Here is a 26,193-nt window from a genome sequence, read left to right as displayed (position 1 = left end):
AACTTGTTGTTAGTTCTCACTTCACGCTGTCTCAAACAACAGCTGTACCTAAACACACCCCTAAAAACTGCTGAAAAAAAAGGAGGAAAGAGAGAGGAAAAATGGGTAAGAAAATGAAAAAAAAAAAGAAACAATTCAAATGAACTACTGAAAAACAAAGGAAAAAACCTCACAAAAGCATGCCAAGAAAAACAGTAGGAAGAAGAAATTATAATTTTTTTTCTCCTTCCATTATAGTTCTCAAAAAGAACAGTTTTCTGCATTTCAGGGTTTTCTTTACTAGAGCTTATAGAGAACATAAAGCTAATAAAAATTAATATACAGTTACCTATTACTGGGTAGAAAACTTCAAATTACAAAAAGACTTTGTCAACAAAAACCAGTTTCATTGTTCAATGAATACTGCTTATATAAAACAACGGGCTGCTAATTTCTGTAACAAAACATTGCAGAGTCCAAATACTTTCACCATTCAAGAAATTTTCTATCTTAAGCATAACTGTACAGCACACCAAAGTCTTACCTCCATAAACAATTCCAAATTGTCCTGATCCCAACACCTCATCTGGGAAGATTTGATATACAGTGCTAATATCCTGTTTATATAAACATAACAAATATTAAGCCCTGAGATATGGAAACAAAATTTGTATTTCATTTGTTTTTTCTAATGGGAAGTAGCATATACTTACTACAGTACATTTCAAAATACATTATCTGCCAGAAACATTCATGAAAGTTTTCTTAAAAGCCACGTTAAGTGCAATTGCTGTAAAAGCTGCCGCATCTTTGATAGGATTCAGCCACTGCCACCTTCCAGGCAAGTAGCCCCCAGCGTACAACATTACACTTTATCTTTGTGAAATTTGAAGACGAACATACATATGGAAATAAAGAGGGTCTTGTTAGAAAGGTTCTGCCCCAAAGTCCCAGGATCCCAGGTCTAGGAATTACTGCTGTTTTTTATGAAAAGGGAGAAATTATGAATTTAAAGTTTTCTTGAAAAAGTTCCTATGCCAGCTCATGTCAGCCATGGAAACGCAAGTGGTTTCTTATTTTATAGAAAGCTTTGTCAGTATCAGCAGTTCTGGGCTTTGGCTGTTTGTGTTTGTCCTCTGAGATGGGTAAAATATTCCATCCGTGCCAGGGAGGGAGTCTCATGTCTTACTATTTCTCAGGGCCTAAACACAGGCAGATTCATTTGGGAGTCTCAAACAAACCTCAAATCTTGGAGCTCAGTTTCATTTTCCTGATGTTTAACCAGCAGCACATACAAAGAAGAGTAAAAGAACATCAAGGAGTTGATAACAAATGCTGTCTTGCTTTTTCTTAGGAAACAAATGGACACATCCTTCCTTAGCAGGAAGATCTTTTTCTAGCAAATACCAGAGCTGCCCCAAAGCTGTACTTGGCTGCAGGCAGTCCTGTTTATTTCCCCTGCCCATGAAACAGAAAACCAGCGGTGTGACTGTTTACCTTGACTGCATGTCCTATGTCTAACAGTCCTAGCGTAAAAGAAACCCAGAATTCTTTACGTATGTGTAACGACATATTTAATTCTTCCTTCGGATAGAGCATCATCTTTGTTCAACAGAGAATATCTGATCTCTCAGTGACGACAGGAAACAGTAAATTTATCAAGGCTTGTGATTAGCTTTATGAAGTTCAGCTGACAAATTCCATGAACCAATAACTTCTACATCTCGCTTTTCCTTTTGGTAATTAACATCTTGCAAGGATCCATAGTTACATTCTGTTAAGTGAAATTACCCGTATGTAATTCTTGCACCTCAAGAAAAGGTGCCACGAAGATGATTTTTCTCAGAAGTTATCAAAGCGAATTGTTTGTTAATTTCTACTAAGTAAGTGAAATATGGCTGATGGGAACTCCTCTAACATTCCTCTTTGCAAAAGAGATCAATGGCTTTGCAAGCTTAATCATAGCATGTCTAGCACCAGTATCCAAAGAACACTCACCACATTTTCTTGAACTTGGCAGTTTGACACAGAAATACTGATGGATATATCCCCTGGGGAAGAAAGTAAAATATACTTTAGATTGCCGTGCTTTTAGTTCAAACATGTAGTAATAGGAAATGACATTTACATTACATCAATATCTACTGACAGCTCTAGAAATCGGACCAATTAGGTCAGCTTGTTCATCTACCAGCCAACATAAAATTACACCAGCCCACAAATATGTGACTTAAACAACAGTTTTGCAGTGTATGGGAAGGAACATAATTATACATTTCATTATTAATTTTTTAATAGTGGAATCTCATAATTCCCATTTATAAGCTTATTATTGCTTTTTTTCATTCTATTTTTGGGCTTTATACCTCATGCAAGTAACATAACTGCAGCTAGGGTAAACTGTTTTTATTTAGTGGATTTAATAATCATTTTTATTTATAGTGTCACCTACAATGTATTTGACGCTATTCAGATGAAAGCCAATACGCATTCAAATTGGTCTGTGTACTGTTAAAAGTAATACGCATTTCAACTGGCTTAAGAGACATTATTAAAACACATAATGGAAACAAAAACTTGCAGTTGTGCTTTAATACAACAAATATCAAATCCAACTTCTACAAATTCAGAGCTTAGGATGTTGCCGTAAGCATTGTGAACTGCAAACCTACTGAGGGGTTTAATAAAACTTGAGAATATGCCTATTGTTAACTGTATTACACAAAGATGTCATTTTGGAGAAGAAAGAATTGCTCTTTGGAGTTCTTTGCCTCTGTCTCCTACCTCTGCCTATAATCCTGTTCATGCTGACTTTTCATTTTCTTAGTATGGATTTCAGTCTCATTGAAACCAGTGTCCTCTACTATAAAGCCAGTATTACACATTGAAGACACTCGCTACTACCCATCAGCACCTCTCCTAGTTGCAGTAAGTAGCATGAGTAACTTCTACCCCGTGTGACTTACTCCCTTGTCCTTTCCTTAAAAATAGACTATTTTTTGGAATTGAATGTTTCAGTTACATAGAGGCTTCTTTATCATTGCCAATTTGTTTTCAAAACAAATTGTGCTGCTTTGTGTTTACATGAAAAAAAGCATGGACAAAGAAATGCGTCTTACACTTCGAGCAGAAGACAGTTGCTATCATTCTCACTCCCCACAGGAATTTGTTCTAAAGGTCTCAGATGACATTAATTTTTGCACAAAACCCCCAAAGATAACTACTGACTTGTAGAGAAAATTTTCAAACTTCCCAAGAGAGGGAGAGAGAGAAGACAGCCGTCATTCCCAGTTCAGCATTTTAGGTGATTTGTTTAGCTATGCTGGGCTCAAACCAGGGGCACTAGGCAACTAGCCTGATCGAAATGACACCCAGAATTTGACACTATTTTATGCAGGAACCCAGTCAAGAAAGCAAAGGAGAGAGCTGATCTAATCTGATATGTGAGCTGTTGTGCCTGGAGATGTAATGCCACAGCCTGTTGTATTACTTGGTTTCTGAAGGGCTTGCAGTCTCATTAGCATTTCGCGCTGCATTAATAGCATCCAGATGTCAAGTGCTAAAGCGGGTGAATATTGCAACAAAAGGTCTAATCCAAATTGTGTAGACATATCCAAATTTGCTTTACACTGACTAGGCTGAGTACAAGTAGCAAAGCAACCACAGCAGCACATGCCTAATAGCAGGGAATTGTTTGCTGTGTGTTACTTTGTTATCAGTACCTGAGCTAGCTTTAAATGAGTTGCATGTTTGGTTTACATAAGCTGTCATCTTTTCTAGAGAATTACCCAAAGGTATGTAAATTGGAGGCAAAGATATATTCAGTCCTTTTGGTTCTGGGTAACATCCATGCTTTGTGCTTAGAACAGCTGTTCTTCACACTTGAGCTCATTTCATCTCAGCATGGGACAATGTTTGTGGCAGTTGTACAGCCAAATGTGATGAAAGGGAGCATATCATCTCTGCTGCAGTGACCTAAAGAGTGAAGAGCTGTTTCTGCAGATAGCTAGAAACATAAATTACAGTCATGATGGGAAAAATCTATCAATTTCCAACTGGAGCTCAGAAAACTTCATGCCTCTGCACAGAGAGGCTATAACTCATGTCAACAACACAAATATGGATGAGATGCCTTACTAATATAACAACTATTTGCTCGCTAACAAATCTGCATCTTGTATATTAACACAGATGTCCTAGTGAGGCCTTCCATTTCTCCTAGATGAGAAACTATGGTGTTTAAAATAATATGCAGACACGTGATAAGCCATGACAGAATAGCTTTTACTAGCTGTGCAATACTTTCCAATGTGTGAAGAAGATTGAGCAACGTCATTTGTGATATGATTCTACTTATCTGAAATGGAGGAAATAAATAAACTTACTGTGCAGGCTGGGTCCTGACCCAGTTGATGCTCCTTTAGGGATGACGGGCATCAGGGCATGCTGTATTGCCATCTCCCACATTCGTGCCACATCGATGCCAATACCACTGGTAATAACACTGTTATTCAGTGGAACACTTGAGAGGTTTTCTATGTTTTCTCCAACATAATAGACTATATTTGCTGTGCTTATTTCAAAACAATGAGGATTGGCTCCTTGAGGCAGAACAGTAAAAGTTTTTGCAGGTTCCAGAGACAAAATTTCAGACAATGGGATTTCCTAAAATGAAAAAAATATTTTATTTTCTGTGTAAAGATTATCAACATATAAAACCAAAGCATGAGTTTTACTTAACTAATTTATGATATTAGCTGTTGCTATTAACCACATGCTTCTTGTACAAACAAAAAGGCTCTTGTAACCTGAAACTCCATGACACGGAGGACTACTGATGGTAAAATACTAAAAGTTTTTTTTCCAAGACCAAGTAGAACTTTGATTATTTAATTAAGCTTATCAAAGAGAGCAGTGAGGTGCCATCAGAAAAGAGCAGGACCATCCATATATCAACAGAATTCCACTAGAAAATTAAACCCTGTTGACTCCTTATTTAATAAAATTTATTTGCAATAAATTATTTGCAGAATAAATCTATTAAACTTTAAGATTCCAAATCTACCTTTAACATAGGTATAGACTTGATTGTTTCATCTTGAATAACACTTAGGGCACGTTTCACTGACATATTTCCCTGAGAGGAAGCCATACGAAAAAAATAATTTCCATTATTAAAACCTACTGCAGTAATGCCCAAGGAGTTTAACTGCCTCAGGTAAAAGGATATGAGCATTAAAACAATCTTTTACAACCAAAATCACAACATAATGTCCAAAGGACAGAATGAAAATAATATATACTATACCTAAGTGTTTGGAAAGAATTTGTATTATGAATGACAGAATGTCAGATGAGTTTCTTGGCAGAATTTGTCACTGATACTGAATTGCCCCTGTATATAAACCTTCCATTTCCACAATATGTATTTTACAGGACCCTGTTAGCTGACACCTTTCTGATCTGAGGCTTGTTTGTGAAAGGCAAAACACACATATGCAGCTTAAATAATGAAAACAAACATAGATCAAGGTTATACTACTACTGTACTTTTAGTAAGTATCTATTAATTCAGCAATTTAGTCATTATATTCTGCTGGTACAAAAAGAGATTGAAAAATATCCCTTACTTTGTAATATTTGCTTCCAGTATCATTTTGAAAAAGTGTAATGCATTTGCTGTCCAGTCTCCAGTAGTGTCGTTTCCTCTGCAATGAAAAACAAGTGAAAAATCTTTCTAGCATTTTCTAAGTAAATTAATGAAATGTTCAATTCTCAAAAGCATTACTTCCAAAATGTTTTGCTTAAGCTTGAAGAGATGAATTGTGAATGATAAAGATTCATTTGTTATTACAAGATTTTTAGGAGGACTTTATATTTGAGTTCGGGATTTATAGGGCCACCCTCTGTTGGTTCGGTAATAACCTAGCTCTGTTCAAATTGTCCAAGTTTTAAAAATTTAAAATGTCACTTCAATGTCTGCATTACATTCAGCACAATTTGCTACAGGTATGCTGCTAAAATAATCAAACTTTCTTTTTGTATCAGTTGTTAACACCCCAGCTCACTTTAGAAGGCCATATACCAAAGTCTTTATTCCTGTTTTAGCAGGTTGGAATGAAAGTAACTTTTTTCTATGCCAAATCTATTTTATAAAATTCTCAATTCACCTAACAGTAAGGTATCTAGGAGACTGCAGCTGGAAGGTACAGCGACTTTCCAGAACCCCTAAGGTGTTAACATTATTTTCTACTTCCTTCAGAATGTCTTCACGTTTGGCTGCCTATGATAATGCAACTGACATATTCAGGTATTTTTTGTGTGTTTTAACCGTCTCCTGTTTCTTACAAGCAGTGCCAGTCCTCAGTTATGACAAGAGTCAGGACTTTAGGAACCACAAATACTGCAAAAAATGCCTTACATGAGTGACTGTAAATTATCAAAGTATTGTTAGGATTTGATTCTGTACTATCATATAGCATGTATAGTAAGACAGGTCTTCCTTAACATTTCTTACCAGTGTGTCCTTGCTTGTATAGTGAACCATCCAACCCTCCTTCATTACTGTGCTACTTCTCCTTTTTGTGTGCTTCACAGATTGTACCACTCTCATTAATGGAATATTGTTGCTGGTTGAAGGGCTTAAGAATAAATCAATAAAGGCTTTTAAAAAGAAGACAACTTTGGACAAAAAGAAAAAAATTCTTTTAAATCAGAATATATATATATATATATATATATCCGATATCCACATATATATTTATCATCACTATCAGACCTGGACTGGACACTATCTTGTTTTATCATTCGAAGTATCTTGAGATTACGAAGGAAAAAAACTGTAATGCTATACCAGGAGAATGTCAGAGACCTTCTGAAGGCTTACACACACACACTCTCTCTCCCAAAAATATTCTTAAAGATGAGCTAAGAAGATGGGCAAATGACTAGGGCCTCAGCTAGGGTGTGGGAGCCATAGCTCAGGCCTGTGCTATGCATGATTCAGACCAATACTTGATCTTGAACCTCTCATAACCTAAGTAAACGTTGTTCATCAGATTACCATCCTGTGATCTTTCCTGGGTTCAAACACACAATGGAGTGATGACGGTTTACAGAGTAGAAAATGTGTCAGCTGCCTAGCTGCGCGTACCCTGGCAGGGCACAGCAGAGAATCTGCTGGAACCTCTCAGAGAAAGAGGTTTAAGCTAATACATTTTTATCCTCAAAGACCTAAAGCGAAGTCCCATTGCCTTGTACTCTAGGGTATGCATGCAGAAACTTTCCACAACTCAGGTGACACACAGTAAGTCAGGAAGGCATGGGAACTTGACAGTATGCCTGATTGCACCATCAGATAAAATCTGGAATATCTAGTTGGAGAGGTGTAAGAAGTAACCAAGCCCATCTTCCCACTTTCCTTGGTGTTAGAGGTAACTACTCCTAAAGCAGATTCTGTGTAATGGAACGGACTCATAATCTGAATCCTAAACCTAAATGCTTAGTTATTTCCGGCAAAACTTTAAACAGAGATGCTGCATTGTACATGAAAACACAGCACAGAGAACTCATTTATTCTGCCCTGCTGGCAAAGCTATTGGTGCAACAACTCCAACAAAAATGGGCAGAAACCGCCCAGGAAAAGAATAATATCTTAAGTTTCCACAGTTGTTGTGACTGTGCATGTCTGCAGATGGCCCTGCTTCACTGTAATGCATCCTAGAAATAAGAAACATTTTATGAATTGGCAGTTTCCAATCAAAATGCAAAAAGTGTGCTGTCTTAAAGTTTCATTAAGACTGTAACATACAGTTAACACCTCTTTTTTGCCTAAAAATGATCAAATGAGCTGCAGTTCCTACTTAACTATTCCTGTCTGTACTGACAAGAGGTTTATTTTTTATTTGCCTTTTATAGATCACTTAAAAATAATCCATAGATATGGAGACTAACCTTAGAAATAACTGGGGAAAGGTATTACTGGAAATACAGGGATGCCCCTCAACTAAGTAAAACATGTACCTGTGTTATCCATGTTTTTATTAATTTTAATTGGGTATTTATATTTTGAAAACCTGCAATGCTGTCCATTTAATACAACTTGGACATTCAAAATGTTATGACACTGATTTTGTGAGATAAGCACAGGCTTATATTCCAACGATACAAGGTGTCTATATATAGTGTCTATGCAGATGAATACGACAGTAGGAAAAACAGTTTGCTGCTGTGGGAGGTAAAACTGCATATTGTTGAAAGCGATTGCTGTCTATTAATGCAATAGGTGTATGTTAGTAACAGAGAACTAAGGGGAACGTGTTACTGAAACAGACTCCTAGTAAGCAAAATAAAAGAGGAAACTGAAGGTCAAACTGGGACCTGTGAAAGAAAAATATTCTATAATTCTTCAAGTTACAGATCCCTTGCATCAAGGAAATTACAGCTGCAAGGACTTAATTCATTTTAGGTTCCCTGACAATGAATAATCCCTACTTTTTTCCCCTGCTACTCTGTACAGTTCCAATAACTGAATAATGTTTTCTTCTCCTCAGACATTTCTGAGGTAAGTTGCACAACTCAATTCCTATTTTCCTTCCTGATTAGTCATTTCAAACCACTAATCTATTTTATAACTTGCTTCAAAGTAATACTTCAAGTTTGTCAAACTTTTCTTCTTTCTAAAGGTATCTAAAAATGCAAACAATTCATCTAGAGCCGATTATACCACATACAATTTTTTTTTTTTTTTTTTTTTTTTTTTCCATTTAAAGGAACAGGCATTGCACTATTAGTCAGAGAAAAATGCTTGGGAAAATAAATAAGTAAAAAAAAAAATCGTTCTCTATTGCTCATGCATAAATAGTTTCACAACATAATTTTCATAAGAGAATAGACCTGTAACAATCACTTGTGCACCAGTTTTCAGTTGCTACTTCAACTTGACAATAATTTTTAAGCTTCTCTTAAATTTCTAATGTGTATATTCAGTGAAGCAATCTCATTTCTATTTCAGAACCACCACATATCATTAGCTCTCTCCATTCTCAACGAGTGAGAATAAGGTCCATGTAGATTCCCCCTTGAGCCCTAGACCTGATACTTACAGACAAATACAAAAGAAGATGGAAGGTAGACTCACTCCCCAGCTCACCTGATCATCCTGTTAGACTCATCGTGATCCGGATCAGCATCCTGCATTTCCCCGTTGTCACTATGGCATCCTGTCATTGACATCTCAGAATCATGAGCTATAGATTCTTCCATGTCATCTATAAAACCACTGTTTCTTTCACTGTCATTGTCGTCACTCCCTTCTTCCATGACCACATCAGACTCAGCCCCAGGACTAAGAAGATCTGGAATAATGTTACTGAAGTTATTATCTGAAAACATACAATATGCCAATCACAACATCCTGACACATTTCGAGCTTCAGAAAAACTCAGGTTCTCTTTGGAAATCTATTGCCTGGGTCTATCTCTACTCAGTACTCTCTGTGTACTAGTGAAGTCTGGTTTTTAACCAGTCATTTAGAAAATCACTACAGAAAACTGGAAAAGCATCAAACTAAAGTATTTTCAGAAATACAACTTTCTATTAAAAAATGCCAAAGTCAAAGCAGAATTTCTTATCCATGGACTTCTATTAAACATTCTATACTCATGAGCTTTATTTCTGAGATCTGCTGGCAGATTTTCTATGCAGCTTGAATGTTGTTTACTGGCTTAATGATGTTGGCAGGCTACAGCTGCAAACTGATGCTAGAAGAGCAGTAATTTCAAAACTAGGAATTTTGTAATATGATGATGACATGACAATGAACTATTGAAATAACTCCCAAGACAATTACTTACAAAGTGAAGTATATTTTTTGGGAAAAAAGATATTTTCTTTGCACCAGTGTTCTCTGTGAAGGCTGCATAACATGGCACAGTAATCCATACTATTGAAATAATGCTCCCTGCCTTTAGAAAAGAAATATTAACTAAATATCAAAAAGTCCAATGTAAGATAGCATAGAAAAAATACCAAGACTTATGATTTAACTTATTTGACTATGGCATAGTATTAATAGTATTTTCCAGATTATATTTAAATTATGTTAAACTTTCCATTTCAAGATTAGATATGCCTAAGCAAGATTAATGTAAGAAATAACTTTTCATTGTATTGCTGCTTGTGAATGGATTTATCTGGAAGACAGAAAGGAAGAGAAAACTCTAAACTTATTTACCTAAGGACTTACACTACAAAAACAAACAAACAAAACCCAAACAAACAAACAAAAACAACACCAAAAAAGAAAGGCATTTTGTTGAAACTCAACCTGCTGCTATACAGGCTGTGATCTAACATGTCAAAATCACCAGTCCTGTCAGATAGTAAAGACAGTATTAGTTTTTCTGGGATGTTTGCAGCGTTTCAGAAATTTGAAGTAAGGTTAAAATCACACGGAAGACACCAAATATTCTCACTGAGAAACTTTTGCCTAATTGTGTGGAGGAAGGTTCTTGACAGTCAACGTAGACAATGCCCCAGAAGAAAAAGCACACTGAACTGGCGGACAGCAAAATGTTTTGAATTGATGGCATTTCACTCAAATTGGAAGTGCACGGCTGAAAGGTTTCTTTCCATGTACAGTAGTCTTTATATTTTTGGATATAAGTTACTGATGTGTGATTAAGAGACACATTATACTTCATCTCTAGCAGAAACAGTCATCCAGTCACGAATGACACTTTACAGTGCAAGGCTCGCTCTTTGCTATTCCTACAACACTTTTTTAGTCTCTATTTTTAATAAACCCCCAACCAGTTAAAAATAACCTCCCACATTTAGTATATAATGTGTTTATTAATGAAACCATACTTGGAGTTTTATTGCTTCTGCTCTTCCTTCACTTACTATTTTGGGGAAGATGTATCACACAGCAGATGGACAGAGTGACAGATACTGTATTTTATTTATTAAGTTTGAAAATAACGTGAACCAAATTACTGTAAAAATAGAAATGAGATACCAGGATGAAATTGCCTTAGATAATCCTAAGGATCCTATATCAGTCATTTAGGTCACACAATTAAGAGTTCTACTTTGACGCTATGGATACTGTACTATGGATATTATTTGGTGAGGTAAAGTCAAATTCTATAAATTTTAAGATGGAGAGCTTCAAGGAGTACACTTGGAGTAAGCTTGGAGTACTTGTTCTCACCCCAAGTGGCTTTGCACAAGCTTTCCTCACTCAGCTCTTCCTCAGACAAACCATCACTTCCCATCAGCCCAGCAACAGATTCATGTGTAGGAGGCAAGTCAAAAAAAAGTAGCATGTTGCCTTTGGGGCAAAGACGGGGAGGGGGCACAGAAGGTATGTTGGAGGCATGAAATACAGCTGCCTCAGATGGAAAGAGGGAACTTCAAGGAGTAATTCAGGAACAAATGTAATTTTGTTCATTTAGTCCAGCTGTCCAGAAACAAGGCTTGCTTTCCTGTCTTGTCTTAGCACCGTTGAGCAATCCTGTTTTGCACTCCTCTCTAAAACTGCACCTATGCAGGAAAAATTTTATCATTTATAATCAGATTTAGTTACTTTCTCTGACTGCAAATCTCAGGGAAAACTCTATACTGTTATCATGGAATTAACATATCATGGTGTATGTTTAGCTCTTGAATTTGAAAATCAAGCCATAAACTTCCATAAGCATCATTACTTGCACTCCTGAAGAAATAGTTGTGTTATGGGATGGTTAATGATTAAGTGAGGTTTAAATGGTGTAAAGATTAAAAAAAAATAATAATAGTAATAATAGTGACTCCAAGAGTCCAGTTTGAGGTGCATCAGAGAGGACATGCAGTAGGAGTCCAACATCAACCTTCCAGAAAATCATGCACCTTGCCATGTTTCAAGTTGGATACTCAGCATCTGAAATATTTTTGCCTACACTAATTGCCATTAAACAGGAAAACTTTGTAGTAATACAGTCACACTACTGTAAGAAAGACTATGAAAAATATTAGTTAACATTCCTAATTTTGGAAATTCTTTATATTCAATAATGTAGAACACCGATTTAAAGTTTGAAAAAGGATGCTTAATAAGGCAATACTTTATTAACCTCAGAAGCGGTTTAGGCTGACAACTTAACATAGTAATATGCATTAGAAACTGAACACTTCACCACACTTCTCATTCTCTTATCACATAGAAAAATGACATTTTCAAGGCAATCAACAACTCATCTACAACCACCCTTTTTTTCTCCAGTACCGTCTGTCAAGCCTACCCATACATTCCTATACTTGACACAAAACCGACAGCACATGCATGGGAATACAGGCAGATATTCAAGCCTTTATTTCTGGCAAATTATACGATTAGTTTTATGCCAAGAGTAGGCAGTGGAATTTTTTCCTGGAGGGCCTTCCCAGATCTTCCAGGTATACTTTTCCTTCTCAGGAAGATTATCCTAAAGCAAACACTCCCCGCCCCCAATTAAAAAGCAATGTTGTGCTTGTATCTGACAGGTGAATGCCAACTTCTCATGTGTGCGGCTTTTTGCTTTACTTTGGCATTCTGCATTCAACAGGCCATGATCACCAGGCCATTCTGCTGCTGACACCACCTCTGTGGCTCAGCTGAGCCTGTCTGTCAGTGCCACCTATCTGGAAGACACACGCTCCAAGCTGATGGTGTATGAGCCACTATAGGCTTCCTCCCACACTTGTTCCTCCTACACTTCAACTTCAACGTACAACAGAAATATTGTGGAGGAAAGGCCACTCTCAAGCAATGGAAAAACTTGTCTTTGTACATGTCACAGTTTTACATTTCTGTTCTATTTAACTGATGGTTTAAACAATGACAGAAACAATTGTTAAGGCAACTTACCTCCATTAATGGCAACTTCCCCCAGGCAGTTATTTGGCACTTTAGGAGCACAGCGTTTGTGACAGTTGAACCTACAGTCTGTTAAGAAAAAAAGGGATACAGTAAAATTACTTCTCTTTTTCCATGACACAATTATATTTTTTCCTACTGTTTCACTAATATAAAGTTAACGTGCCCAGAGAGGGTTCATTAGCCTGGCTGCACACCACCTGCCAGTGGAAGGGACAGGATGAAGACGTGAGAAGCGTGTTTCCCTGAGGGGAAAGGAAAGCATTACCCAGGGCAGTTGGGTGGAGACACTAGCCGTGGACGAAGCGCGTGCCCAACTCATCTAGGGGAGCAATGAGGAGACCCGAGTGCTTGGCTGCAAAGCCAGAGCTGCTTTTCCAGTGAAAGAAGCAGATCAGGCTGCAGTATATCCACTGTCGCTTATGAGACTGACTACATATCCAGTACTGATGACTGAAAAGTGAAACAGCAGAACCCTAGCCAACAATTATACGGGAGAAAATATTTGTTCTTTACATCTCAAAGCAACTTCTAGACAGCTTTCAGTGGAAGGTTCCTTCAGTACCTTCCTTATATTCGACATATTTTTATTTCACTCTAACTTTACTGTTTTCATATGTGTAAGTAGCACTTTATTAGATGTCGTCTTAACTGTTTTCTTTTGGCTTATGAACACATTTTACTTAAACTAAGACCTGTAACTTACTAACACACCTGAAAAAGCAAAGAGTCAGAAAGAAGAAATATAATAAAGTTGTCAATATCCTTGTAATTATTTGACTTCTGATTGATCGAAAAACCAGCTGAGGTACAGCAGTGCCAAACTATAGGTAAATACTTTTTAAAAAAATCAGGTTAATATTTGCTTATGTCACTGGGATTCAAAATGAACTGAAACAGGTGATGCCTTCATAGAGATTTTGCTTTAGTTAAATCGCATCAGAATCACATCTTAAGTTAAATAAACGCAACTTTGAATTTTTGCAGGGTGTTAGTTTAAAGAAGCAAAGTATACTAATTAATTCTATGATAGTCATTGTTTATTTTAATAGAAGGAAGGTGATTTTAAGGATCTGTTAGCCAACTTTGTCTAACACCATAGCATGCACAATGCTTTGTATTTATGGGCACTCTAGTTGGCTAAGGTGAGCCAATAATCAAGGCTACAATCCGAGGTGCTTGATTCACTTCAGCACCTACTAAGGTACAACACCATGAGACTTGAGAGCACATTAGTCACATTGAAAAAATGTGGTTTTAAATTCTCACATAAGCTCGTCTTATTTTATTTCCATTACTACTCCCCCAAAACTCTGAAGTGCTGGGACTCAGGCACATGCTTCAATTCAAGCATAAGACTTTGCAATTGAAAACAATGAAGATAAGAATACAGTCCTTTGTGTTAGCTATTCTGCTGTAACTGCCTGTGAGCACATGCTCACCTAGTGCCAAATACAAGATAATTTACACCTGAATGAAAAAGATGCCAGCTACTGCAGATATACCGCAGGGTAAAAATGAACAGCCATGCAGCCAGCTCCTGCAGAACAGCAATTACTGTAATTTTGACTCCAGCTTAATCCAATGTAATTGCACATGTGCCTACACCTAGACGGTTTAGTGAGGAAATCATGAGTAAGGCTACATAGTAACTACTCAAATGCTAATTTACTAATTTTATTATGCTTAGCTTTTATGTTCCTAAAGGCGTTTACTTACCTTTGCACTGCAAACCTTGTCTAAAAAGCCCTTTGAGAAGCTTCTTGCAGTACTGGCAAACTGTTGGCCGTGTGTAAGAGTGGATGACAAAAGTGTGAGGCACTTTAACCTTGGACAGTAAGATCTTGTCTAGCTGAATAGGTCGTCCAATGTAGGACTGTGAATTTGATCTCTTCTCTCGCCCAGTGAATGATTCTGATGGTGTCTTTTGCTGTGACATACACAAAAAGAACATTTGAAATAATCATAATGTATTCATTTTTGAAAGAATATCACATTCACATATTCACTCACCTCAAGAACAGTAAGTCATATGTCATAAAAAGTAATGTAAGTGCTTTTAAACACTAATAGAACATGCAACATACCTCTCAGACTGCTTTTGAAAAATCTGAATGGTATCAAACAATATCTTTGCCAACACTACTATCATACATTTCACATTGTGACTGAAACAAGTTTTTATTTAAAAAAAAAAATTTTAATCAAAATTAAAATATTCACTAAAATTTCTCAGAAAAGCATTTTGTGTTCTGGTAAAAACACGAGCCATTTTTACCTGTCTTATTTTCTGTTTTATATCAAAGGTAACTTTGAAAGGCTGTATTTTTTGTATAAACATTAAGGAAATTATTACCTTATTCTGTGTGCATGCAGGTTTTTGATAGAAAATGGATTAGTATTTTCCATCCCCTTTATTTATATAGTTTTTGCTATTGCTAACCTTACCACATTTAGATTATGCACAATAGATCACAATAGGTATTTAAATGCATATACATAAATATGTATTAAGTGAGACACACAGTCTAAGGTATGGAATCAAAAGAATTCCTGAAAGAAATGAGTTACCTGATTTTTTTTTCTACTAAATACACTTAGATGTAAATATGGTAATTACCCCAGAAAGCAACTGACCCAGAAAACTGCTTTCTCCTAAGAATTGCCCTTGAGAAACAACCAAAATACACCCACAGTTAACATGGAAAGGAGAAAAAAAAAGTGACAAGATGCAGCTTGATCATTTAAAACTCAGCATCTTCTTACCGTCATCTGCAAATAATCTGATAACTGAAGGCTAGAAAATGAGTCATTCCTAGTGAGCCTGTGCTGTTCGAAAAGTTACAGTAGCTGAAACTTCACACTGGCCTAACTTGAAAAACTGTTTTGTTTCAAACTGATAATGTTACAGGGAATTCTTCATCTGAGAAGGCTGATTGATTATTATTTCCTGGTCAGCAAAATATAAAAATACATTTCTGTATGCTTCTGTCTGAGAATCTTGGAGTAACGAGGAATTTGAAAGTCATTTTGATGGCAGAAGAACCTAAGGAGTTCCAGGCTCTGCCTTCACAGCGTATTTGCCATGGGGAAAAAAAAAGGTTTTTTTCTTCCAAAGTTCAGAAAGGTTCCTTACTGTGAAGATGAATTATTTCGATTATACTGTAGAACTATCTGTCTTTCCAAAGAAGCATATGCAATAGATTTGCTGAACATTAGAGCTACCCTGCTAATTGACAAGAATGCCAACATCACATGCTTATCCATTGTATAAACACAGTCCTGTCAAATCAAGGAAAAATATGCAAAATACATTGTATGAGCCAGGTACATATGGTCACCATAAACAAACTAGATTGAAGCAAGTATAAGAAAGCATCTGTCTTTATCACACATAATAGTGGGAAAAGTATGAGTACATACTTTTATATTATGTGTTTGCTTCCTGAGTTTTAGATCTTCATGCTCTGTAAAGCACTTACGCATATGAAAAATACCCCAAACCAGTCTCAGTTTACAATTAAATTTATTTAATATTTGTTAGTTGCCTAATATTTCCAAGGCAGATTGCATTAAGTCTTATGAAGTCAACATGAACAGGGCTTTGAAAGGGAGGGCAGAAGCCCAGCAGGAAGGAAGAATGAGCCCACATATACAGCACAAACTGCATTGCTCAGCTTGTGCAAACTACCTGCAAAGGACAGCCCTCAGTACTTCTGGGCAGGACAAAGCTCACAAGAGGAGCCAGAAATAGGGATGTGGTCCTCTCAGTCTTGGGTGTAGAATAGGGATAGTTTGGGCCCAGACTGATGCTACTTCAGTCTTAGTGCAGTGCCTTACAAGTTACATCCTCAACCCTACGTTATATTCAGATACCTAGCTCTGAATTTGCTCTTCAGTGCTCACAACCATAACAGTTATACATGTGACATACTACATTTTAATATGAGTATTTTCTTTTTGAATAAAGTAATTCTTTAATGGTTTGCCTTAATTCTAAACACTACCTGCAAGGCATTAGTCACAACACTTTGGTGTCTTTGTCTTGAATATGGACATTTGGTGGACTTTTCACATGTAGTGACACTATTCTCTTAAAATTTACTTTAACTGAAAAGGAGTAAGAATTTCTAAGAGGAAAGAGTTCTATTGTTTGGTTTCATTATGTCACTGCAACAAACTAATATTTCAATTTACTGTTCTTACCACTAGAGCTATTTCTTGACAATCTTACTCTTGCCTGAAGTACCAGTGACCCAAATATCTCCTAACATTACGATCTCTCTTAGAACTCTGTCTAATATCACCTAAACTAAACCTACTTTCTATTATCATTCTTTGCCTTCATTTTCTAAATTACTGCCAAATCAAAAATTATTTTGGCAACTGAGTACTGCTAAAAGCTTTTTAAAAGTCCAAATTACTTATATCTAGTTAAACTCAGCTCAAAGGATTTTAGAAAGCTGGTTTGGCCCAGTTTTTCTCACCAAATGCCTTGCAGGTTTTAGAAACTTCAGTAGTATTGCTGAAATATACTGAGACTGATCTTAGGCATTTATATGATTAACAGAGAGAGACAGGCTTCCCTACAGCTTTGGCTCTGACCACTGAGATGTGCTGCGTAGATGATGTCTGATCAAATCTCAGGTGTGATACAGTATGAGTGTGGGACAAATTATTTGCTATATTTTTTGCTTTTCAGTTTGACGGCAAGTTTTTCAGTTTTAATGTGCTAGTATATGCTTCTGGATGGTTCTGAGAAAACGTCAGGTTTGACAAAAAGTGAATTCTAGACGCTCTACATTGAGTCAATCCTTTCTGAATGATAACTCTGCAACAGTCACTCATCATACCATTAGCTTTGATCAAATACTGAGTCACCATTGATAAAGCTTTTGTCCCGTTGGTTATTAGACTTGTTTCTCAAAATTTATATCGGTCAATGCACATTTATAATTTTTGAAGGATTTAGTTCAAGTCTTACGTCACATGGCTGCCAAGTAATGTCAGTGAATAGATTAAAAACATTTTTGCTAGTAACTTAGAAGTGTTCTCTACAGTTCAAGCAGTAATGGATACTAAACAAAAGATAAACATTGGAAGACTGTCGTGGTTTAATGCCAGCTGGCAACTAAGCACCACAGAGCCGCTCACTCGACCCTCCCCCTCCTGGTGGGTTGGGGAGAGAATCGGAAGGGCAAAAGTAAGAAAACTCGTGGGTTGACATAAGAACAGTTTAATAACTGAAGTAAAATAAAATAAAATTAAAAAAAAAAATGTAGTGAGAAAGAAAACAACAACAACAACAGAGAGGAACAAAACCCAGGAAAAACAAATGATACAACCGCTCACCACCTGCTGACCGATGCCAAGCCAGTCTCCAAGCAGGAATCGATGCCCCCTGGCCAACTCCCCTTACTTTATATACTGGGCATGATGTCATATGGTATGGAATAGCCCTTTGGCCAGGCTGGGTCAGCCGGCCTGGCTGTGCTCCCTCCCAGCTTCTTCTGCACCTGGCAGAGCATGGGAAGCTGAGAAGTCCTTGACTAATATAAACACTACTTAGCAACAACTAAAACATCAGTGTGTTATCAACATTATTCTCATACTCAATGCAAAACACAGCACTATACCAGCTACTAGGAAGAAAATTAACTCTATCCCAGCTGAAACCAGGACAAAGACCTACCGCAGGATGTCAGTCTTCAAAACTGGTCCCTACTTTAATTTTTTAATGTGATTTTAATATTCAAACTGCTGCTCATATTTCTGTTAAAAATAATATACTGAGAATGCATAACAAGCTCAATAACAAATGAACACAACAATTTCACCACCTTCACATCAAAATGAGTGAAACTAAATAGGCAGGCCTAAACTCACTCTAACAAATTCTTTGTAGGCAGTATCTGTCAGCTTTTTCTATTTACAATCCAAGTCACAGAAAAAGTATTTCAGCTTTTCTTTGCCATTCTGCAAGCACTGGGCTGCTACACAATAGCAGTGCAGCACACTGTTTAACACACCAGCAATTCTTAATTTACAGTGTCTTCAGGTCAAGTAAGAGGTAAAGCTGAGCTTCGCCTCCTCCCATACTAGAAAAGACATCAGCAGTCATGGATCTGGTCTCTCTCCCGCATGCTGAGGCCTGATATGACGGACTCGCCCTCCTTCCCTCTTGCAGCCGGAGGCAATGCGACCCTCAGCTCCTGCTCAGAAGTAGCAAGGGAAGGTAAGCTGGTGACAGAGAACTCATGGCAGCAGCAGCCAGAGCATCACTCCACATCCCTCTGATAACTGATTAGGAGGAAGAGTACCTCCTCCCTCTTGTCAATGATGAGCTTCTCCTCCCAATATCTTCCAAAACTCCTGCCAATATCACTCAGCTTTAACTTCCAGCACAGAGGCCACAATTTAAAGCCCCTAAAAGAAAAGGAAACCAGGAACTATCCTATTTTCACTGCAAAAGCAAGAATCTCTTCCACAAAGCACCTTCTTCTTCGGCTAGTGCGCCTGGTTTGTTAGAAAGATAAATTAGTTTTTCCTGGTAGACAGCCAGACTCCTGACTCAGCAAATCTGGAAACTTCCCAGGAAATGATTGCTTAACTGGATTACACCATGGAAACTAACAGCCTGCACCGCTCCAAACACTAAACAGTCCTTTAGAACAATCATCCCAGCAAGGTAATCTATACTTTAACAGCTCAGAATATGATTTTCCAAGTGACAACAAACATGAAGAAACATGCGCACATATTTAACTGTATGGTTGTCCAACCAAGCCAGTGACACTGATCATATCCAGAAAGTTCAATTCAATTATGCCTTAAACTATGAGAATATCTAATAGAATCCAGTGTTTGCTGCCTCTTTTATTTTGAAAAAAAAAAAAAAAAAAAAAAAAAAAAAAGGTTTTTTTTTTCAATTCCAAGAAGAAAGAGGTGCCAAGCTTTTCCCCAACATGGGGCATTCTGCAGAACTATTAGCTGATGCCTTGCCCCTCCTTCTTGTTCAATGTCTTTGAATTTTTGGAATATACAGAAGCTACTCATGGTTTATCTGGTCAGTTTTGTTAAAAGCTATTCAAGGACACAACAAGTTTGTCTACAGTAGCCAGAAGTGGAAAGTCACTGTGCAGAACCCTGTCATTGCAGGAAGGAGACAGTCCTCCATAAAACTGGTACCCCAAAGGCAACATCCCTCAGCAGGAGATTCCTCCATCTGTGTTTTTACCTTGTCCAAATCCATTGCAAAATACAATTAAGAAACAAACATAAATTCTTATTCCTTGCCAATAGATTCAGCTGTTCTAATCACCTGGGTGAGGTTGACTGTCTCCTAGCACCACTTCTATCCCTCCCAGGCACCAAAATCAAAGCTTTAGGGAGATGCTGAAGGGACTAATGGGAAGCAAGAAAAGCTGACTGCCTGGATGCAGAGTTGGCCTCCTGGGAACAAAGACAAGGAACAGCCCTGCAGTCCAGCTGCACAGGCTAGCCTAAAACATAAAACAGACTGCTGTGTGCCTGACTTCTTTTAAAGGTTTTCAACAGTCCCACTAAAAATGTCCCAGGGATTCTGACAAAACTTCACTGAAGAGCTTCATGTTCTAGAAGAGTCAGAAAAGAAATACTTCAATTTTGACATTTGATCATCTTATTTTAAATCATGCTTGTGGAAACACATCAAGTCAGTAAACTTCACTCAGAAGAGAACAGGCTACGCATCCTATCTCTTCTAAATATATAATTTTTCAACACTGTTCACAAAGTGCTAACCCTTTGCAGGCTCGATATCTAAAAAGTATTGTGACAGTATTCCTGTATTTTATACTGAGATATTAAAAACAACACAGGTATTCCTACCTTTTTGAAATGTTTGCCTTAAAAAAAGAAGCAAACTATCATGAACCAGGTTTTTTTTGCTTATTTGGACAACTGAGAAAAGTTATGCATATTTAAAAAAAACAAACAGCAATAACTGTCCACATGAAGTTTCATTTTCAGTGCTGAAGCATGCTTGTTGAAACATGCATTTCCTTCCTATATTGAAGGCAGAGGATAAAGCCTTAATATGTTCATAAACAATTTCTTCACAGGAAGCTACTGTCAAATGAGATGCTAGATATCTATGTAACCACAGAAACTACTATGTTTTTAATGCAATGCAAATGTTGACTTTCTTTTACAAATTAAACTATGTGACTGTAATTAAGTGAATTCAAGGAAACAAATCTTCAGTTAAATATACTGAAATACCACACTTAGAATGCAATCAACTGTGTTGTCTTTCGAGGCTTCTCGCACTCTTCTCTTTAAGTCAAGTGTGTGATTTAATCTTACAAGCACCACAGTTAGATAGCTATGGTCTGAAAAATACTTGAGTGTTACATGTGTAAACACATCGAAGAACTGACTTCAGTACAAGCTGTTAATATTAAACTATCCACAGATGGAAATTATTATGTACCCTGTTCCTCCACTCAGACATCAATACCAGCAAACAGTTTTGTTTTGAATGCTGTCTGTAACCTGCCTTATTTTCTAAAGTAACAAGAGAAGATTACTGGGTTTTAGCAGTCGTTGTGTGACTACACTAACTTCTCAGAGTCAGGGATTTCCCAAAACAAAAGCCCTTTGCTGACAAAGGATTTGCTAGTGACAGCAGGAATAGTAAGGCTTATATAGCACACAGTTTTTTTCCTGCATCTTACAGACGCGAGTTCCTTCAAAAATATTAGGTTTAGTTTGATCTTTATTATGTGCTTCATAATTTTAAGCAATAAATTATTTTCATGTAAGTCTCTTGCACTACTAGAATGCCCACATCATAAGCCAGACTCAGCAGCTCAGTTTGCTTACTACGTAGAACTAATAAGACAGACAAAAACAAGGCACATACCATGATACAAAGGTGGCATAGCCAAGTTATAATTCAAGACAAAACCCATCAGGGAATCTTTGTACAATTCTGGTTCACACTATCACATATGGATATTGCCTTCCCCCCACCCCCCCCCACCCCCCATGTCTGTGTAAAAATGCATCCCATCTGACACTGTCTCCATACCATCTTTACCAAATCAGGGATAACCAGCAGGCCTTTGGGCTTAACCACAGCCACTTTTGGCATTGGACAGAGAAGGTCTAGAGAAGTCAGCTTGACAAGGCCTGTCTAAAGAGAGGAAGTTTGGGGGCAGTAGGATATTACCAATGCACAAAAACAAGCTTATATATTAGAAGAAAGCACCACTGAACATGTTTGGGCCAGGTAAGTGGAGATAAAACTTTGTGATGATTGCCTCTATTCCTCAAAATACAAATTGCACTTTGAGATTTTGTACCACTTCAGAGGACCCAGCACTAACACGAATGTTGTTTCGGAGATTCTACAGGAAAGTAAAACGTGTGCTGCAGGGTTTGCCACTTTTTTGTTTTTCAATATGTGTGAACCCTTGTGTTAGTACTTGGAAACACAAGAACTTAGCTCTGAGTGTACGTTTGCTTAGACGTACCAAACATTCCTAAAGAATTGCTACTGTCACAGTCGCACAGCATCTACAAGTCCTCAGTTTAAGCCATGGTGACTTATATGAAGGATTATAAGCTGACAACTATTATTGTTGTATGTCTTTCCTAAAAGCAAAACAGGGGATTTAAGAACAAATGGCGATTACCTAAGGACAAGAACAACCTGAACCTCTCTCCTCTTCCAAGCTGAAGAATCAAATACCCATAAAACCTCTCCAAGGGGTCCCAAACAAGTTGCATTCAAAAACATCAGCAGACATGTCACATAAGAAATTTCAGAACATGTTCATCATAAGCTGTTTACCATTTTCCCTTCTACCTGTCTTCCTAGATATTTGGAAAATACTAGGTGCAAAACTGATGCAATATTTAGCACCTTCCTAAATACACATTTTTTAACTTGAAATAACTGGCTTAATCATCTTTTAGATCTCATCTAGCTGTGATGAAGTTCTGAAACAATCATATTTGGGCAAATTAGGCCAGAAAAGCTCTAATGTAGTTTGAATTAGTCACAAGAAATTCAGTCCTACAGTATTTAGTGCATGGCAGCTAGTACAGGGACTCTTATTTAATGGCACAGCAGTGTATGAGGTAAGCCATTCCAAATTTACTTTCTGTATCCTACAATGTTTTAATTCAGGGTTCAGCTGGACTTTGAACATCACAGACATGCAATGCTTTAAAAAAAAAAAAAAAAAAAAAAAAAAAAGAGAACTACATTTTTAATAGTTTTTGTTGAGTTGGTTTTTACCTTTAATGTTTTAATATTTTAAATAACTGTAAAAAAGCAAGAAAACTAAAAGATGGTGGAATTAACTTAAATTTCTATCTAAATATTTAACTTTCAGTGTCAGATTCACTGAGTTCTTGATTCTCAGTTCTGTTCAGCGCATGACTCTAGATTCACCTGGTGAATCTGGCACTAAAACAATGTAAACATTACTTAGGATTGGTTTAGTTCACAGCCTATATTTTACACTTTTATTATTTTTAAATAGCATCTAGATTTTGGACCTCAAAAAGTTTCCAGGACCACTCCCCAAAATAGCTTAGAGTTTTTTATTAAACAAATGAGCACACTGAAAGTAAGTTCCTATAAGAGAGAGAGCAATGTGCAGCATACATCACTGGGGCACGGCAAGATAACTTGGAAGTGACAAGAATAGAACATAACTATGAGTGGTGTTAGTTCACAGTTAACTTGAGTGTCTTTCTTCAAGAGGAAATATTAATTTTGCCTCTGAGGATCTTCTGTCTAATGAACTCTAGCCATTAGAAAAGGACCCCTACTAATTACAACTGGCTTAAGGCATGAAGCTGCTCTCAGCTGCAAGACCCTAGCTGCTCTTTAACCCTTTCCTCAAGGGCTCCTTTTTTCTGGTTCAGTGAGTTGGGGAGGCATATGAGGCTCTATAGGGACTGGAACTGGGAAAAGAAGATGTGTCTTCTTCTGAGTGTGGAAAGAAAGGCTTCGTAGAATGGGAATTTTTGAGTCACGGGAAATGAGGACTCCTTACTTCAGTGGAGTAAGAGAAAAGAGCAGCTGTATAAAGAGCTGGGTACAAGGGAAAAAAGAAAAAATGGCCATCTACAACTCAGGACAATTGCTTCCCAGTGACTCTGCTGTCCTAGTTCTGCAAAAATCATTCTTCTACATATAGCTGAGAAGCCTAAACCAGCTCTGCTTATAACAAACCTACAAAGGCAGGCAACACCTGGTGCTTTGTATTCTGTCAGTGATATGTAAATAGTCTTTTTAAATTAAAATGAAGTAAATTATTTAGTAAAAAATAATTCCTGATTCTCCCTCAAAAAGCAAAGATAATATGTAAGTAACTCTCTAATATTCTACCAAAGGTCTTGAGAATCTGGGGAGGTCTCTGCTGACTGGAAGCTAGCCAATGTTATTCCAATCTACAAAAAAGGTGTGAAGGAAGATCCAAGGAACTACAGACCTGTTAGTCTAACCTCAGTTCCTGGAAAAATTATGGAAAAGATTATACTGCATACTATTGAAAGGCATTTAAAGAATAATGCAATCATCAGGCACAGTCAACATGGGTTCACAAAGGACAAGTCCTGTTTAACTAATTTCATATCTTTCTACGAGAAGGTCACCCACCTAGTAGATGAAGGAAAGGAAGTGGATGTAGTTTTTTCTGGATTTTAGTAAAGCTTTTGATACTGTCCCTCACATCATCCTTTGGGACAAGCTGTCCGACTGTGGGATGAGTGGGTTTACTGTGTGCTGGGTGAAGAACTGGCTGAAGGGCAGGGCTCAAAGGATTGTATTGAATGAGGCTACATCTGGCTGGCAACCGGTCACCAGCTGTGTTTCTCAGGGTTCAATTCCACGGCCAGTCCTGTTCAATATATTTATCAACGATCTGGATGCAGGAGTTGAATGCACTATTAGCAAGTTTGCTGATGATACCAAACTGCGAGGTGCTGTTGACTCTCCTGAGGGACAATATGCCCTGCAGAGGGAATTAGATAGATTGAAGCACTGGGCTACGATTAATGGGATGAAATTTAACAAGTCGAAATGCCAGAATCTGCACCTAGGATGGAGTAATTCCAGGCACAAGCATAAATTGGGAGAGGAGTGGCTGGAGAGCAGCCCTGCAGAAAGGGATCTGGGGGTGCTGGTTGACAGCAGGCTTGCTATGAGTCAGCAGTGTGCCCTGGTAGCCGCAAACCGCATCCTGGAGTGCATCAAACACAACATAACTAGCTGGTCAAAAGAGGTGATTATCCTGCTGTATTCAGCATTGGTGTGGCCTCACCTTGAACACTGTGTGCAGTTCTGGGCCCCACAATTTAAGAAGGATGTGAAGGTCCTTGAATGCATCCAGAGGAGGGCCAAAGGGGTGATAGGGCTGGAAGGCATGTCCTGTAAGTAGCAGCTAAGGACTTTGGGTTTGTCTAGTTTGGAGAAAAGGAAGCTGAGGGGTGACCTCATTGCTCTCTACAGCTTGCTGAGGAGGGAGAGCGGAGAAGGAGGTGCTGATCTCTTCTCCCTGGTACTCAGTGATAGGATGCATGGGAATGGTTCAAAGATCTGCCAGGGGACATTTAGACTGGACATTAGGAAGCATTTCTTTACTGAGAGGGTGGTCAAACACTGGAACAGGTTTCCAAGAGAGCTGGTCAATGCCCCAATCCTGTCAGTGTTCAAGAGGCATTTGGACAATGCCCTTAATAACATGCTCTAACTTTTGGTCAGCCCTGAATTGGTCAGGCAGTTGGACTAGGTGATCGTTGTAGGCCCCTTCCAACTGAAATAGTCTATTCTATTCCACTTACCTGTGCCCCATAAGACACAGCATTCCTATTTGAAATGCAAAGCTCAGCTAGGCTTTTTCTGAGAAATCACTGCCAATGTGTCTCAAAAACCACCTTAACACATAAATATTCATTTCTTCTAGAAGAACAAATAAAACTTATTAAAATAATGGAAACATATATAAAAATAAATAGAACTAAAAAGCTGTTGTGTCACATAAATGTATTTTAAATTTCCTTTTTACAAAGGAAACACAATTTTGTTTTTCCTCCAAATACCTTTATCTTTTTTCATAACTACTTTTAATTACTGTTAATTTAGGGTAATCCATCACCATCTGGATTGCTGGATTTATCATTTTTCAGACAGCACATACTTAGAATAAAATTATCTTGGATGTTACAAAAATTTTATTCTAGATATGCTTGTTTGTATTGTTTTATGGGTATTCTGTGGAGCTGTACTGCTGAGGCACACTATGATACTTAGGCAC

At 37.5% G+C, this 26,193-nt stretch overlaps 1 protein-coding gene across 2 annotated transcripts in view; it reads right to left on the bottom strand.

Moving 5' to 3' along the window:
- Positions 1–26,193, bottom strand: part of PRKD1 (protein kinase D1) — a 145,288-nt gene that overhangs the window by 17,808 nt on the left and 101,287 nt on the right. For both annotated transcript variants that reach the window (XM_082317007.1, XM_082317008.1), the window contains 8 exons: positions 14,597–14,807; positions 12,869–12,946; positions 9,131–9,335; positions 6,497–6,620; positions 5,610–5,687; positions 4,365–4,644; positions 1,978–2,030; positions 524–596 (listed from right to left, as the gene is read on the bottom strand). In XM_082317007.1, coding sequence (XP_082173133.1) covers positions 524–596; positions 1,978–2,030; positions 4,365–4,644; positions 5,610–5,687; positions 6,497–6,620; positions 9,131–9,335; positions 12,869–12,946; positions 14,597–14,807 — 1,102 coding nt within the window. The remainder of the gene's footprint in view (positions 1–523; positions 597–1,977; positions 2,031–4,364; positions 4,645–5,609; positions 5,688–6,496; positions 6,621–9,130; positions 9,336–12,868; positions 12,947–14,596; positions 14,808–26,193) is intronic.

This window comes from Platalea leucorodia (genome assembly GCF_965183815.1).
Source record: "Platalea leucorodia genome assembly, chromosome: 7".
Lineage (NCBI taxonomy): Eukaryota > Metazoa > Chordata > Aves > Pelecaniformes > Threskiornithidae > Platalea > Platalea leucorodia.
Note: the sequence above shows the minus strand (reverse complement) of the source record. Positions and strands in the feature narration are given on the sequence as shown.